This window comes from Argopecten irradians, chromosome 9, assembly GCF_041381155.1.
Source record: "Argopecten irradians isolate NY chromosome 9, Ai_NY, whole genome shotgun sequence".
Classification (NCBI taxonomy): Eukaryota; Metazoa; Mollusca; class Bivalvia; order Pectinida; family Pectinidae; genus Argopecten; species Argopecten irradians.
In genome coordinates, this window is record NC_091142.1 from 37,019,803 (window position 1) to 37,038,182 (window position 18,380).

The 18,380-nt window shown below is 36.5% G+C and overlaps 2 protein-coding genes across 2 annotated transcripts in view; both read left to right on the top strand.

The window, feature by feature from the left end:
• Positions 1 to 366: 366 nt before the first annotated feature.
• LOC138332230 (malate dehydrogenase, mitochondrial-like) lies at positions 367 to 6,014 on the top strand. The gene is made up of 8 exons (XM_069280232.1): positions 367 to 525; positions 1,259 to 1,511; positions 2,055 to 2,164; positions 2,998 to 3,126; positions 3,411 to 3,515; positions 3,947 to 4,018; positions 4,541 to 4,693; positions 5,334 to 6,014. The coding sequence occupies exons 1-8, from the start codon at positions 454 to 456 to the stop codon at positions 5,466 to 5,468; spliced, it is 1,029 nt and encodes a 342-aa protein (XP_069136333.1). The 5' UTR covers positions 367 to 453; the 3' UTR covers positions 5,469 to 6,014.
• A 5,588-nt stretch (positions 6,015 to 11,602) lies between these two features.
• Positions 11,603 to 18,380, top strand: part of LOC138332232 (telomerase-binding protein EST1A-like) — a 34,014-nt gene continuing 27,236 nt past the window's right edge. Inside the window, exons 1-3 of the mRNA XM_069280234.1 lie at positions 11,603 to 11,738; positions 14,653 to 14,891; positions 15,269 to 18,096. Coding sequence (XP_069136335.1) covers positions 11,630 to 11,738; positions 14,653 to 14,891; positions 15,269 to 18,096 — 3,176 coding nt within the window. The 5' untranslated portion in view covers positions 11,603 to 11,629. The remainder of the gene's footprint in view (positions 11,739 to 14,652; positions 14,892 to 15,268; positions 18,097 to 18,380) is intronic.

The following is an 18,380-nucleotide window of genomic DNA, read 5'->3' on the forward strand; positions in this document are numbered from 1 at the left end:
TTATCTTATTCAAATATTACAGAAACAAACTTTATTTTAGATACTTTCTGTTGATAAGCATCTCAATGAAGACATAAAATTACAAAAATAGTTTTAACGGTTGTCAAGTGCGTATGGATATGAAAATCTCAGCTGACGCATGCTAAATAAAAACTGTACGACTTCCGTTTTGTAGTACAGTATAATATTGAAAATTAATTCCGTTCCGGAATGGATAATACCATTAAAGTAAATATTTTATGAATTCTTATTTTCTTAGAAAAAATCTAATATTTTCAAATAAAAAAATAGTCATAAATTCGTATAAAAATTTAAAGAAAGTGTGCTACAATGTATTTTTTGTCCTAAGTCTCCACATTCCGGATTTAATGGTTAATTATTTAGACACCACCTGTCATTGAGGCCATCTTGAAACTTGGAAAGGACACCGGCACCTGCAACATACACACAAACATGTTTTCCAGACTTGCAAGACCTGCTCTTTCAAAATGCATGTCACAAAGGACATTCACAACATCATCAAAGGTATTTTTGATACATGACACCGTTAAAAATTGTTCAGATTTTGCTGCGGCGTTGAGAAGTCAACAAAGCAACAGCTGAAAAGCATGGTGTCATTTTATTTTCAGCGGTCAGTTGCAGACGTTGGCATTCAATTCAGAATATGTTTTTATTGCGTCTTTAGGACGAGTTATTGTTTTTCTGACTATTTTAAAATATGCGTTTGAGCCAATGCCATAAATCGAAAACCGACGCTCGCCCGGCTTATCCCAGGTCGACTTGATCAACAACGATCACGTTCTTGCCACATGTTACACCGGTCTAATATAAATATTATTGTAAGGTGTGCTTAAGTACACGTTATCCGTCTGATTTGTCTACAGAAATGACGGAAAGGCGTGTATTTCAATTTTTATTATTATAATTGATTTGATTGTTTTTGCTATACATCAAATCATAAAAATATATAATTAATTTGTAAGCTTATATATATATAAATGTGTATGGCCTTGACCTTGTATTATCACGGGTTTGTTAAAAAATTTATCAAATTTCATAACATTAATTGATGAAATGTATATGAGATATTTTACAGCACTTATGTGCCTGTGTATTATAAACATCAAAAGTAAATTGCACCAGCTTGGCTTTCAAGTTTATATTTTCAAAATACTAGTCTACTTCATTAGCTCCAAACATAGCTTTCAAGAAAACTTAGTGTCCATAGTTAATTTGAATTATTTTGGTTATTACACAGACCAATGCTAAAGTGGCAGTTCTTGGAGCCAGTGGAGGAATTGGACAACCTTTATCTCTTCTCCTTAAAACCTCACCAGCCATCACACAGTTGTCCCTGTATGATATCGCCCACACACCTGGAGTAGCAGCTGATCTCAGTCACATCGAAACACCTGCAAAGGTTTCTGGCCACATGGGACCAGATGAACTTGATGCATGTTTAGAAGGCGCCGATTTGGTGCTCATACCTGCCGGTGTACCAAGAAAGCCAGGTGAAAATCACAATTACCTCCCTTGAAAAGTCAGTAACGCATATAATCTTTCTTATCTAGCTACATTTTTTTACTGCAAAAGATGTTTGATTTGATCATTAAATGTAACATAACTGATATAAAGGCATAACATATAGCCTGTGTCCATCCTATTGACTAAACCTGTACATTGATACCAGTTCAGAATATTTGATAAATAATTTCAACCTTTTAACTAACTTGGCAGTGTCATTTTATAGCGTTAAAAAAATAATAAATATTGTTCAGAGAAAATGTCTATTCTGTCTGTGCATATTATAACCTCCCTTACAGGTAGGCATCCAATATGATGTCCTTATTTTGAAAGTTGTGTCATTTTCTCTGAAAGGATGACTTTACGCTCTCAAACAAGTGACGTCACAATCAATACTTATTCACAAAGGCAGATAACTCTGTAATATTTGTAGTATCAATGCTAAGTGACAGGTTCATGTATACTGCTTAAAAGGATTGGTTGACTAAATGCAAGTTGAAATATGCTAAAAGTGATTCCTTCTTTCACAGGTATGACAAGAGATGATTTATTCAACACAAATGCAAGCATTGTACTCAATCTAGCAAAAGCATGTGCTAAAAAATGCCCTCAGGCCATGGTTGGCATTATAACAAATCCGGTAAGATTGTCAGTTTTAAATGCTTTACAATATATTGGAGTATGACCTAATTATACTTATAATTAGATGTGCTGTAACCAACAAATCAGGAAGAACTTTTGATATATTTCCCAGCAACAAAAGTTATGCAACATTTTGAGAATTGATATACTTTTAATAGATAAATATGAGGTGTCACAATTGCCAAAAATCTTGATTCTTATATCAACTGCACATGTACATAATTTAGTATTGGAGTGTTTTATATAAAGATAGGGTTATGCCGTCTGAGGTGTCATTAAATCTACTTAATTAAGTGATGGCACGCTTATGGTGGAATATCCCTTTAATTCATGCCCATAAACAAAAACGTTTTCTCTTATATCGCAACATTAACACCATCAAAACTTATAAGCTGAAAATATTATAAGTATTTTCTGCTCCCTGTTTAGACCTTTGAAGTTGGTACACATTTTCAATGATGTCATTATTTACATGAAGTCTTATAGTCATTGTGACGTCACAATAAGTCTTTCTTTCCACAGGAAAGAGAGAAATTGACTACAATGGTCAAACCAAGAAGTCAAATAGTGGTCTATGATCTCATTTTTAGGGTTGGATACTGGTACTTGATACCAAATGTGAAGAGGTTACACAACAAATGTATTATTTTCTAAGGAAATCCACATGTAAAAAGTATGAAATTCAGTCAACAACCACAATTTCATTTTGTGTAATCAAAATTAGTTTGATAATGTGAAAATAATAATAATGATAATTTTGATAATTCATTTCATATTGATAGTTCTTTCTATGCATGTTTGTGGTATTCATGTAATGATGCCTTTTTTCAGGTTAACTCCACAGTTCCAATTGCAGCAGAGGTGTACAAAAGGGAAGGTGTACAAGGATGGGAGAAACGTCTGTTTGGAGTTACAACTTTAGATGCAGTGAGAGCAAACACCTTTATTGCAGAGGCCAGGGTTAGTATAAGAACATTGATGTTGACGATATTTAGATAGGATTTATCATCAAAGTATGTGATCAACATTGCTGTATATATTTAGTCTGACCTGAAATGCCAGAAGTTGTGATTCACATTTCTGTATTTATGTTGTCTGACATGAAATGTCAGAACTTGTGAAGGTGTATGTATGCATGTCTTACAGGTATTTCTAGTTTTATCAGCCTTTAATCTAACATGATGATATTTTCCATGACTTGGTGTACCAGCGATCAACACTAAGAATGTTTCCTTTGCTTCCAGGGACTTGAAGTAGCACACATGAGTGTACCAGTGATCGGAGGACACAGCGGTGTAACAATTATCCCACTCATTTCTCAGGCCACACCCGCAGTGTCTTTCCCTCCCGTAAGTTATTCTACACCTCAGCATTTAATTTCTTATAAATGAGTGGGCCATTACTGAATTATGGAATTACACAATAGAATTTCAGTGGAATATAAAGGTGAAGGCAACATTCAGAAATGTCATAAAGTTCTGTGTTCATTTAGAGTTTTTCTTTCTGACAAGTTAAGTATTGAATATTTTGCTTTTATTTGAAAAAAAAATATGTATTACATTTCATAATGTGAAAATAAAATATGACTGAATTGAAAAAAAATAGTATTGATGATCAGAATTACATAGGGCCATTTAATAGAGTCTTGATGCCTAAGGAAAAGAAAGTTTAAGTGTAGTTAAATAGTTGAATTAGAAGCTACAGGCCTATAGGTAAATTAATGATATTTATGAGCAGTTTTAGAAGAACATAAAGTTTACCTGTTTGACCTGAATTTTAGGAAGAGCGCAAAGCTTTAACTGTCAGGATACAGAATGCTGGTACTGAAGTTGTGGAAGCCAAGGCTGGAGCAGTAAGTTACCTGCCTTTGTGTAAAATAAAAGTTATAATTTCTATGTGTGTAATTAAGATGATTACAAATAACAAACATATTATACTGGTGATTTTAATTGGGAAAATTTAAAATTGGATAAAAAATGTTTTTGATTTCATTGTACTTAATTGAAGTTATACATACAGTAAAACAGGGTTATAATGAACCTCTGGGTATACATACAGTAAAACAGGGTTATAATGAACCTCTGGGTATACATACAGTAAAACAGGGTTATAATGAACCTCTGGGTATACATACAGTAAAACAGGGTTATAATGAACCTCTGGATATACATACAGTAAAACAGGGTGATAATGAACCTCTGGGGACCAATAAAATCACTTTATCAGCATAGTTCATTTATTTACATATTACAGACATATTATAAGAACATTGACCTGTGTTTGAGCTAAGGTTGCTTTAACTGGACTGTGATTTACGTGTGTTTAGACGTCCTGATTCTGTTTACATTGAACTTTTCACACTTTTGCCCTTTAGGGATCTGCTACCCTGTCCATGGCATTTGCTGCAGCCAGATTTGCAGGGAAGGTTCTGGAAGCTTTGGCTGGCGGAGAGGGACAAGTAGAATGTGCTTTTGTCAAGTCCAATGAAACAGACTCAAGCTATTTTGCCACTCCTATTCTCCTCGGGGTGAGAATGTTTGACATGTTATTATATTAATGATTCCTGTATTGGAAGAACAATGTTCTTACAGGAAAGCAACATGTAGTTTGGGTATCACCAATAGAATTAATATGGATCAAAGAAGTAATATACCAGTTTTTATCAGTGCTATGTCAATTATCCCGAAACAAAACAGCAGACTTAAAGTCAAAAGTTCTTCTCCTTATGTAACTTATATGAAAAAGTTTTACTGAGTCAATGTTTGATCTATTAAGTTAATTTTGAGAAATCAGGGCCTGTCCAGGTATCACTACAGTTGATATTAGTTTACTTGTAGAAGTGTAGCCTTTAGCTATTAATCACATCATGTTCATAGTGATTTTCATTTGGAAAAAAAATGACATTCAAACTGTGAATCTGGTCACAGGATCATGAAACAGACTTAGACTTAAGTTTTTGATTAGCCAATAAAAATGACATAACTTTTTGTAATGTCATCTGTAATGAGCTAAGTCTAAACTTGACTGTTTTAGACTTAAAATTGTTTCTTGGTCTTGGGGCTGGCCTAATCCTCGTTCTTTATATAAATCAATTTTATAATGATACATAGTCAAAGGATATTTATTTTTGATTACTTTATGCTTTATTTTTTTGGTATTGTTTTCAGAAAAATGGTGTTGAAGCCAACTTGGGAGTTGGTAAGATGATTGAATATGAAATTCAACTTGTCAGTGAAGCTAAAGAGGAACTACAGGCAAACATTAAAAAAGGAGAGGACTTTGTAGCACAAAACTGGTCTTAAGTCTCGATCAACAACTAACAGAGGGGCAGACTGCAAATATCGATGACAGTGAGGAAACCACACAAACAGAGCTATTACCTTCCGGTGGTGCAGATAGTGCTAGATTTATACAAAGAATTCTTTTCATATTTATATACAATGACCTAGGACTGAAATGGACTTACTCAAGTTTTATTTGATAATTTTCAAATAATAGTGTGGCATTCAGCATGAACTTGTTATCCAATTGGAAAATAAAAAGTAAGAAAAGAAAAAAATAACAAGAACAGATGTGAAATATACAATGACTTATCTTGAATGATGGCATTTTCATTATTTTATATTTTCCCCAATATCAGTGAATATTAGTTACCCTTGTTTTTGGTTGTTTGATTTCCAACTGAGTTTGGAAAGTTGTTGGCTACAGTTTAGATAGTGTGAGTATAGAATCTCCTTTCTGTTGGAAAGGAACTGTTTAACTGTTTGTAATATATGGGTAGATCTTATGATGACAGGTCAAATATTTACTGCCATGTGATAAAATAAAACATGTTTCCATGATAAAAAGAGTTACAGCTTTTGTATGACAATAGTAGACTCACCTGACCAATGCTCAAACAGGACAGTGCTCAAACACCTATTTTATTTTTCACTTCTCATTCATAAAATCAGTCAATTCTTTGGTCATGGTGCATGATAATTATGGCGTGTTGACACTTTTCTTCTGCCAATAAGAAAAGTTTGCTTACTAGTTCCGTAATTTGAATATGAGCAGACAACATCTGACGGCAAATAACAAAATTGATGATTGCCAAAATAAACAACATCGCATGAATAGTTAGAAATATTTCAAAAATAATTAATTATGTTAAAATGATAGCAAAACTTCTCTTCTTTAAGAAAAATAGTACATGTACTTGCAACAAGTTTTTGACATGAATAACGAAAAAAAATGTTTCACAAAATTCTGTACTACATTGTACATTTCAATGATGTTTCTACACTGGGGTTTCTCATAATCAAAATATAATTTACTCTTCCCACAACACAAGAAATTTACTTACGAATATAGAGACTAAAGGTTTTCTATAGACAAACAAAAATGTAACAGTTTTAATCGCAATACACTTGATAATGATCTTTTTTATATTGGCCCGTAAATGTCTCAGAAATCCATATTTAGAAATGTATGTTAACTGGTACTATATATTATGAGTGGTTTGTTAGCTGAAACCAGATGGTCTCGCTTTTCACACATGTGTGACTTTCAGAAAATCAGCAAAACTTTCGTAATTATGTTTTTTCAGCACATCATCATCATTGTTGTGGTCTGTCTGATAACAATTTTTGTTACAGCTATTTCTCAGAAAATACCAAAGGGATCTTTCTCAAATATCATATGTAGGTTCCTCTAGAGACCTAGTTGTGCATATTTCATTTTTGGAACCGATCAATTAACAAGATGGCCGACTAGCCGCCATCTTGGATTTTGGTAGTTAAAGTTTGTTACTGCTATTTTTAGCCCACCATCATCAGATGGTGGGCTATTCAAATCGCCCTGCGTCCGTCGTCCGTCGGAAAACAATGCTTGTTATCACTATTTCTTAAAAACTACGGCAGGGATTTTGTTCAAACTTCACATGGAGGGTCCCCTTGGTCCATATTTGTGCCATACAGATTTTGTTTTCTAATCGGAAAAACAAGATGGCCGCCAGGCAGCCATCTTTGATTTTGGCAGTTGAAGTTTGTTATCGATATTTCTTGAGAAATACTGAAGGGAATTTGTTCAAACTTCACATGGAGGTTACCCTTGGTCCCTAGTTGTGCCATACAGATTTTGAGGCTGATCGGAAAAATAAGATGGCCGCCAGGCAGCCATCTTTGATTTTGGCAGTTGAAGTTTATTATCGATATTTCTTGAGAACTACTGAAGGGATTTTGTTCAAACTTCACATGGAGGGTACCCTTGGTCTCTTGTTGTGCCATACAGATTTTGAGGCTAATAGGAAAAACAAGATGGCCGCCAGGCGACCATCTTGGATTTTGATAGTTAAGGTTTGATATCCCTATTTCTCAAAAAGTGCTGAAGGGATCTTTCTCAAATATAATATATAGGTTTCCCTAGGGCCCTAGTTGTGCATATTGCATTTTTGGACCAATCAGTGAACAAGATGGCCGCCAGGTCGCCATCTTGGATTTTGATAGTTAAAGTTTGTTACCGCTATTTCTCAGATAGTACTGAAGGGATCAGTCACAAATTTCATATGTAGGTTCCCCTAGGGACCTAGTTGTGCATATTGCATTTTGGGACCGATCGGTCAACAAGATGGCCACCAGGCAGACATCTTGGATTTTGTTATTCAAAGTTTGTTATTGCTATTTCTCAGAAAGTGTTGAATGGATCTTTCTCAAATTTCACATGTAGGTTCCTTTAGGGCCCTAGTTGTGCATATTGTGATTTGAGACCGATTGATCAACAAGATGGCCGCCAAGGAGTCATCTTGGATTTTGAAAGTTGAAGTTTGTTACCGCTATTTCTCAAAAGGTACTGAAGCGATCTGTCTCAAATTTTATATGTAGTATGTTTGAAAAAGTTTAAAAAGTAGAGAAAAGATCCATCTTTCCATTGTCAGATATAGATCATTTTTTGGTGGGCGCCAAGATCCCTCTGGGATCTCTTGTAAATGTGAAGGCTCGTCTGAAAACAATTTAAAATCAGGTCTATCATCAATTCTAAAACGAACAGCTATGACCTACCAGTCATACCGTATAAACTGAAAAGGCCCTAAATCTAAAGGGTTCGGTAAAATCACACACCTGCCCATCACTATTTTACAGATGAATAATTGGTCCCTATCTATTTTTCTTGATTAAAAGAAAATGGGTTGACCATGGATTTATAAGTTTATATAAATCCTTGGATTGACAAACAAACCTACGACCGTTTTTTACTTCTTTTCAATCTTTTAGCTCCGGGTAAATACAACCCTATCTCCTCTCAGAAGGAAACAAGAGATCCCAGAGGGATCTTGGCGCCCACCAAAGAATGATCTATGTCTGACAATGGAAAGAGGGATCTTTTTCCCTGCTTTTCAAACTTTTTCAAAGTAACATATTACATATGAAATTTAAGACAGATCGCTTCATTACTTTCTGAGAACCAGTGGTGAAATCCAAGATGGCGGCCGGTTGGCCATCTTGTTGACCGATCAGTCCCAAAGGTACTATGCATAACTAAAGCCCAAGGGGAACCTACGCATGGAATTTGAGAGATATCCTTTCAGTAATTTCTGACAAGTAGCGGTAACTCTCAAAATCAAAGATGGCTGCCAGGTGGCCATCTTGTTGACCGATAAGTACCAAAATGCAACATGCATAACTAGGGCCGTAGGGGAACCTACATGTGAAATTTACGAATGATCCCTTCAGTACTTTCTGAGAAATAGCGGTAATAAACTTTACTTATCTAAATCCAAGATCGCGAGCTGTCGGCCATCTTGTTGACCGGTCAGTCCCAAAATGCATTATGCACAACTAGGGGCTAAGGGGAACCTACGTATGGAATTTGAGAGAGATCCCTTCAGTTCTTTCTGAGAAATAGCGGTAACAAACTTTAATTATCTAAATCCAAGATGGCCGCCGGTCTGCCATCTTGTTGACAAATCGGTCTCAAAATGCAATATGCACAACTAGGGTCCTAGGAGAACCTATATATGAAATTTGAGAAAGATCCCTTCAGCACTTTCTGAGAAATAGCGGTAACAAACTTTAACTATGAAAATCCAAGATGGCTGCCTGGCGGCCATTTTGTTCAGTGATCGGTCCCAAAATGAAATATGCACAACTAGGGTCCTAGGGGAACCTACATGTGAAATTTGAGAATGATCCCTTCAGTACTTTCTGAGAAATAGCAGTAACAAACTTTACAATCAAATTCCAAGATGGCCGCCGGTCGGCCATCTTGTTGACCGATCAGTCCCAAAATGCAATATGCACAACTAGATTCCTAGGGGAACCTATATATGAAATTTGAAACAGGTCCCTTCAGTACTTTCTGAGAAGTAGCGGTAACAAATTTTAACTAGCAAAATCCAAGATGGCCGCCAGGTTGACCGATTAGTCCCAAAATGCAATATACATAACTAGAGCCTTAGGGGAACCTACATATGAAATTTGAAAAAAAAATCCCTTCAGTACTGTCTGAGAAATAGCGGTAACAAGAATTGTTAACGGATGGAAGGACGGACGACGGACCACGGACGAAAAGCGATTTGAATAGCCCACGCCCACCATCTGATGATGGTGTGCTAAAAATGAAAATCTAGATTTCAAATGGTGGCATTTGGTCGCTTTTGGCAGTTTTTGCGTGATCTAGCATTAAGTCCATTATGCATTCAAAATAATTTACACCAAATTAAATGGGTCATGATAACTAATACAAATGTATATCAAAATATCAAATATGTTTTAGTCTCGTGATGTCATAGCTAGGAAATTCATTCATTTTAAAACATGGACTCGTCATTTCTAGGCAGGAACGTTATCTTTAAGGATGTACTCCTCTGAGAAGTCAAAATTTTCTTGTATTCAACTTTTTTTCTCATATAGATTTTTGGAAATAGGAGTGCATACCGTGAAAGAAAATGGAAGAAAAAACATATGTCCGTGTGCTCGTTTTTGAGCTATTGTCACTCAAAGATACCAAAATGACAAAATAGTGGATTTTATTGGAATTTAGCCATTTGACCACATACACTAGAATTTAAAGCCACAATTCCCTAATGAGGTGTTTGATATGTATGGATGTTTGTAGAATTCATTTTCAAGTAGTCTTCATTAAAGATATACCAGTTATGATTAATAAGAGTCATATTTTTTCTCAAAATAACAACATATGCTACCCCTACCCCTTAATTTTGAGCTCCAAAATGCACCATTTTCAGCCATTTTTGTCAACTTTAACCCTTTCTAGAAAACGTTCTGGTATTAAACTTTTGTCAATAGTTTGCATATCAATAGGGAAAGGGTTGTTCTTTCTAAATCAGACAAATAAAAAGTGGATAACACCTTTATTTCTTACTTTCACCAGAGACCCATAATTATATGGTTCTATGATTTCATCTTTTTTTTCCACCAGAGAGACTTGTTTACGAAACGTACATATGTATGCGAGTACAAAATATATACGTAGAAAGAGAGCATATAACCACATCAAAGATCAAACATTTAAACACATCATCAGTAAATTATGGCTTTAATCTTTTGTGTATATGGTCAAAACGGCAAAATTCCCATAAAAAATCCAATTATTTGTCAGCTACATGTAGGTATCTTTGAGTGACAATAGCTCAAAAACGAGCACACGGACATGTTTTTCTTCCATTTTTTTATGGTATGAACTCTTATTTCCAAAAATCTATACGAGAAAAAGGTTTAATACAAGAAAATCTTGACTTCTCAGAGGATTAGGCCTACGTCCTAAGAGGACGTTGTAAATCTGGTAAACCAAAACTAAAAATCAGGGCCCAATTTCACATACATGTCCATGTTCATAGCTTTAGCGTTATAGAAAAATCATAAGATAAGGATTTTTTTTTATCTGTAATGCTTTTCTTTGGAGAATTTTCAGTTAAAAATCCTTATATTTAAGGAATCTTATGCAAACCGTCTAAAAAGTAATTAAACTGGACCCATTATTTCAACACTTGTACCTTTTAAACATGACTCTTGAAATTATCAAAGTAGATATCTAATTTAGACAGGCTACATGTATATACTTGATTAAAAAAAATAAAAAAAAGAATCAGGGACACAAAACGTCTATCGAAAAACAGCTATTAACTCAGTTTGGTTTAACTAAGATTGGGCACCAGACCCTAAGTTGCCGATAAGACTTTCGCAGTCAGCAGAGTTTTTTTTACTAGATTAGGCCTATCTCCCCCTAGGTTAGGATCGGAATCAGGACAAAAAGTAATCAAGCCAAATTTTAGTGATTTTTTTTTAATATTCTAGAGACTGGTGGCCAGTCTAGGTTTAACTATACTATAAGTAAGCAAATATATATATATCAAGCTACCGCTGTTAGTAGCATGGCCCTTCAAATTTTAGCGGGACGATCCATCTTAAACCGAAAGTGGAACTCTTCACCTGAGGAGATACGATAATGGCGGTCGCAGAAGAAAATGGCTGCGAAAACAGATATTGTTCGGATTTCTTACAATGAACTGGAAAATATTGTACATAGGAAAGCAGAAAAGTCATCCTCACACCACGGAAGACAAACGAAAGAAGGTAAATAGGTCGAAGCGTCAATATCCTTGACTTTTACTGAAATTCAAAACAAAAAATTAGCAACACTTTGTGTTTCAACTGATTTTCAAAATATTTTGAACATTTCCATAAATAGCATAACAGAGAACACTTTTCGCTTTTGATTTGTTGTTTTATTAGAAGACTGATGGTTTTTATGTCAATTGGCACATTTTGGCAATTGGTAAGGTTGAACGATGCATCTGTCGATCAAATTACTGGTACACAAAAATGACAAAATTAACTCAGTCTCACACGTGTATTCTTCAGTCTTCTGTTTACCTGTTTATTTCGTACATACACAGTATTGGACACTGCACCAGTATTTTTTATGATTAAATTTGGCTTATAACTATTTGAAAATATGAAAACACTTTTGAAATATTACTTTGTGTGATTTTATCATATATACATATGTATATCCATTCCATGTTTAATTATTAGGTCTAATATTATTGGTTAAGTGTTAAATAAGGACTCATACATATGTACTGACAGGTGACCAGTTCTCGCGAAGTACCTATTCTCGCCATTACATGTGTATGATCGTGTAACAGGAGAGGAGAGGATGTAGCGGCCAGACCGGGATTCAAACCCTGGACCCTACGAACACTAGCCAAGTGCTCTACCGACTGAGCTACCTGGTCACTGATAGTCTACCCTGTCCAATCCCGCTACACTCCTCCCTCCTTTCTCAAAGTCTTCGCCCTCGAAGACATACAAGACCCTTCCAAACACCACCACCGTGCATTATTTAGTTGGACACCAATTCTGTAAAAGGAGATGAGAAAATGTAGCGGCCAGACCGGGATTCGAACCCAGGACCGTACAAACAATAGCCGAGTGCTCTACCGACTGAGCTACCTGGTCATCGATGATCGACCCAGTCCAATCCTGCTATAATCGCACACAAATGTTCAGACAATTTTTTTGTTGAAATCAGCATGAAGGTATTTTCTATCAGATTAGAAGATGACTTTATTGGTGTAAAATTGCGTGAAAATCATACAAATATATATGCGATGGCTAGAATATTGGTACTGTGTCTCAGCAAGAACTGGTCTCCTGCCAGTAGTAGTAGTACTAATATATATGATGCTTTGCACAGATGTGACTAAAAACAACTATACCAGGGGTAGAATTTAATTTTTTAACTTATTAGTATAAGCCACTATCCATTTTCGAAAAGTTGGTAAAATTTCAACTCGCCAAAACAGAAATTTGTTACCAAACCAAATTCATTGACATTTTACTTTAGCATCCCTATATAGTATAGTGTAACAACAAATTATTTTCAGAATGTGGCACTTTGTGTAAATGAAAACTAGTTACATATGATTTAAGTATCACTCACATTTGTCTAAGCTCACATAATGAATAGCAGGATTGATTGTCTTTATAATAGTAGACTGAATGACATGAAATAAGTCAATGTCTCAAGGTCCGTATGGTACCGTGTTTGGAAGTCTGATTCTCTGACTGTCTATATATAATAACAACTGATGCACCCACTCGCCAAAAATTGCAAGTACAATATTTTTCAACTAGCCATTTCAAAAATCAAGTCGCATTTTGCTAGTTTGCGAGTGTTAATTTCGAACCCTGTATACATGTACAAAAAAAAAATGTACTTCTACCATAGAGATATTGATATACTGTCAACACAATATATGTATGAACATCAGTCATAACAAATAAAGTTATTTATTTCCAGTCAGGCAGTTATGAACTGTATATTTCTGAAGCAAAACACACCAATAATGTCAAAAGTATAAGTGACTGACTTAGTTCATATATCTCTTTTGGTTAAACATATACATACAAATGAACAATATAATGTTTGTATGTATCAAGTTAGAAATTTAAGGCTTGAATTGGGGGAATTATAGGCTTTAATTTGCCAATGGATATGAAGCTGAAATCTTGTAGAAAAAAAAAAGAAGAAAAAAACTGACTTGCCTGCACAGTGCCAGCTACGTGTACAGATCTAAATACAAATGTAGTTCAAATAATCTGATGATCTTATAATAGTTATATACAGCTGTAGACAAAGCAGATATTGCCAGTATAAATTTACTAGTGATGGGTCCATGATCGAAAAAAATTGAAAATTAGCCGACAAATTTTTTTAAACAGATCATTGATTAAGAAATTGTAAAACCAATTAATTTGAATTTTTTTGAAATTGGTCCTAAATCTTTAGATTTGTGTCATGAAACATTTGTTTAGATATCATAATTCAACTGATCATGAATCAATAATTAACCGACAGACATTGTTCCCATACAGTACACAACAGTATCCATCATGACGCATTAGTCCGTCGCAATGGACATGCTTTCTTACCACACTATTACCTAATTATATAATTATGATTCAAGTAATATTTGTAATTATTATTCGCCAGTTTATAAACATAGTTATACATCACAATAATCTCGGAATAGTGTTTATAATTCCAACAAATAGAGCAATTATTTCCAGAATTTTAAAACTGATTATAATCAATAATCGATCAATTTTGACATTCTGATTATTGATGATGAAAATGAAACCTATTCTCATCACTAGTATTTACATTAGATCCCTTTGGATTAACTGCATGAAAGCAGATTGCATAGGTAAGGACCTAATTTATAAGTAATGAATAGAAAGATTAAGAAAAATTCCAACATGTATACCCTTAGGTATCCAGTTGAGGAGTGCACACACCCATGAGTAACCGAGAAAATACAAACAGTGTTAGCTCTATTAATGTTTTCTTGTCTAATTTTTGTTTTATTTTACATCCCATAACACATATACATGTATGATGGTCAAGACTGAGGAATTGATGTGGTAAAGAAAGTTCCACATATATTTATTCATGTATCTTATTTATTTCTGCTCTCTTCAGATGACCCGTACAGTCGAACAGACAAAAAGAAGGAGAGACGTCAGAAACGCCCAACAAGGGGAGTGTACCAGCCACCGAGTATCTTAAGGCACAAGCAGCAGCAAGAACAGGGTGAGGGAGGGAATTGGAATGGCGAGCCAGAAGGAGAGGTACAGAGTGAGTGTTGGGAAGAAGAGCTGGATGTGCAGAGTCATGGATCAACGACCAACAGCAGCAAGGAGAACAGTGTGGAAAAAGAGGTAGTTATTATACTGTCTAATCCTGACTGGTGTATTTAGTCTCAGAGTTAACACATTGGTATCTTATATATAGCATGCTTTAAAATATCTGTTTCAAAAACTTTAAGTTTGAATAAATTTATCACAATTTTTACCTCAAAATAAATAGGATATTGTATGTGTCAGCTGTAGGATTTTACCAAAGAAAATATACATGATATTTATTATCTAGAAGATGTTTAATACTTTCATATTCTTCTTAAGCTTAGAATGTGTAATTAAACAGAAGATGTGTAACATATTTGAAAGTCTGAGATTAACTGAATTTTAGTAGATGATACCACTCTAGTTCCTATATTATATTACACAAACTGTGTAACTTTTTGTCTGTATTACAGATTGACGAGGTCCTTACAAATATAAGAAACTTACAAGTGCAGTCTGATGATGGGCTGACCAGTCCAGGCCTAGGAGATACCAAGAAGCGACCAAAGACAGGAAAAAGACCAGAGATCCAACGATATGTTCCAAAGGGAAAGCTGCTTGAACAAAGTCAGAAAGACTCAGAATCAGAGGAGGTTGAGGATGTGTCACGAACACAGCCAATGAATCAAGCTACTGATGATACAACCTCTCCACGTAAAATTGACTTTGGGAAATCCTCTCCCATGGATGTTAAAATTACAGTCATGAATCAGGCACCTTCCACTCAAGAATCAAAGTCTGATCAAGTTACTCCTCAGAGATCTGACAGTGAGTCAAGGTTAATTGGAGGTCAAAGTGAACCTCAAGTAAGTGGAGGTCAAAGGTTGAGGTCAGCTGGAAGTCAAGAAGATCACCAAATGCAAAACAGAAACAAAAGTGAGCACCATGGACAGAAGTTTCCCAGAGATAGATATCATGGTCAGAAAAGACAGGTCATGGCTGAAAGGGGAGGTAAGCGTGCAGGAGGTTTTGGAAGGGGACATAATCAAGAGGAAGGTTATGGTACATGGCCAAGAGAAAAGGGAGGAGGTAGAGGAGGAGGAAATGTACAGAAGGAGGATAGTCCACCTACTGAAAACTGGGATGTAGAATTAAGGATTGTAGAAAAAGGTGATACAGATGAAAAACAGGACAAACAGAATCAGAATACCTCACAAGCTAATGTTGTTTCTGGAGCAGAAACACCTAAACCACAGCGGATTAATCAACGGCGTCCTCGTGACCGCCCAGTCAAGCAAACAACTGTGTCAATCAACGATGCTCCAGATGAACCTGAAGAAGGTGGTGGCAATCCCATACCGACCATGATCTTTGAGCGACGGAACAGTAATTCATCATTGACTGGCAGTACACATGGTGGAAATGGAAACCTGAAACAAAAACCTCCAAAAGGTCAGATATCGGGCAAAGGTCCACCTAAAAGGTACTCCCTGTCAACGATGAGACGCCAGAGAACAGGAAGTGTCAGCAGTGATGTGAGTACTGCCAGTGATCTGAGTATTGACGATGAAACCACCACCAGAATTCTGGATTGGGATAAAGAAGTAGAGAGAGAGATGGCTAAGCAAGTCCAGGATGAAACTATGAAGCTGAAAGAATTTCTAGAGAGGCAAGGTGATTTTCCTGGAATGGACTTTGGAATGGGAAGTGATCAAAAACAGTCAGATAGAATGTCAGAATCTGGTAGTGAGTATAGTGTTTATCGCGATAAGACAAGTGAAAGACAATACAGACCTTCTCGAGCTAAAGACAATCAATATAGCGATAACAAAAATCGTAACTCAGGGTCTCGAGACAGACAGCATGATAACAGTGAGCATTGGTACAATGAGCTGCCCAGAAGTAGACGGAAAAACCGACGGAGTTCCCTCAACGGTCGACAGAGTAGAGATTCTAGTGTATCCAGTGTCCATAGTGTCCAGAGTTACCAAGGAGATGATGGAGAGAGAATGTACCATAGTCTGAGTCTTCCACGGAAAGGGAGGCGCCGCAGGAGGAGCAGCAATGCTAGTCTTAAAGATATGAGCTCTAGTCGGGAAGCTTTGAATAACCCTGAGAACCTCAGCCTCAAAATCACATTTGCTCAAGATCACAACGAGAAACGTCAGGTAACAATGCAAGGACCTGGTCAAGGTCACCAACAAGGTCATCAACAAGGTCATGGCCAGGGTCATCATCAAGGTAATCAACAAGTTTCTGGTCATCAGCAACAGCCAGGGCAGAAAAACCAAGCACAAAGTTCAGTTCCAAGGGGTAGAGGGCGAGGAAGGGCACGAAGTGCTGAAAGGAGCCGGGAAAAGCATGGTTCAGGGAGTCAGCATAATGAATACAGGGGGCAAAGTGGACAGGGCAAAGAATTTCATGACAGAGGGGGTATGGGGAGGGGACAAGACAGGAGAAGTGTAGGCCGGGGGCAGGACACAAGGGGTAGCCGGGGATCAGGACAAGATACTAGGGTTGGAAGTAGGGACAACAGAGGCCATGTTCATGATGCCAGAGGTCGAGGCCAGGACATTAGAGGTCAAGGTAATGACACGAGGGGTCAAGCTCATGATGCGAGGGGTCAAGGACAAGAAATACAGAATACTAATTCAAGAGGTTATCATGACACAAGAGGTCATGGGAAGGAGCAACATCATCGCCATGACAGGCGTGAACGTCGACACTCAGGACGTGATGAACCTATGCATGAGACGGGAACCTCACCTCGTGGAGGACTCATCAAGCTACCGTCAGGTGCTCTTCACTCTGATTCTCATAATTTACATGATGAAGCTCAAGGTCATGGCAGGAAAAATCTTGGTCCTCAGTCTTCTCACCCAGGTCTGTCCGCTAGCTCTGCTAGAGGTGGGTCTGGACAGAGGAGGCTGTTTGACCCCAATAATCCAAACAAACCCATCATGATACAGGAGGGTAACAAATTACATCAGGACGATACCAAACCTTTACACTTTCAGGATCAGGATAATCCTACAACACCTACCTCACCCCTCGGACAACACCCCCCTTTTCACCAGGGATACCCACCAATGGGTCCTGCTGCACCCTACTTCCAAAACTACGATCCTCGGTTTGTAGAGGCTGGTCGTGGCTTCCCACAGCGACATCCTGGTCCCCATTCAGTACCTCTCCCTGGCCACCCAGGGCCCCCAGGGGGCTACTATTTCCCCTACCCAGTTCCCTACAGAGACATGGCTATGTATCCAGAAGAGATGTTCCACAGAGATCCATACTCTCAAAGGTATGAGAGTATATTTGATCTTTTCCATCTTAGGTAGTCAGTTTTGGTTTCCTTTGACTTTTCAGTTTTCATTTGTTTCTTTTTAAGGACTTTTAGATGTTTCATGTACAACTGCTTAAATACTATACATAACATATCGATGTAAAAAAAAAACCATAATTTCATTTAAGTTGAAGTTAATCTTCACTTTTATGTGATCAGGGAAAAACACGAGGAAAATACTGAAGTTTTATTAAAACAGAATTATGATTTATTCTGAGAAGTTACTTCTGAATCCAAAGTCT

Excerpts from the sequence above, each read along its gene's own strand:
- LOC138332230 (XM_069280232.1), top strand. The coding sequence starts at position 454 with ATGTTTTCCAGACTTGCAAGACCTGCTCTTTCAAAATGCATGTCACAA. Across the intron at positions 526-1,258 it reads CATTCACAACATCATCAAAG|ACCAATGCTAAAGTGGCAGT; the intron begins GTATTTTTGATA and ends GTTATTACACAG. Across the intron at positions 4,019-4,540 it reads TGGAAGCCAAGGCTGGAGCA|GGATCTGCTACCCTGTCCAT; the intron begins GTAAGTTACCTG and ends TTTGCCCTTTAG.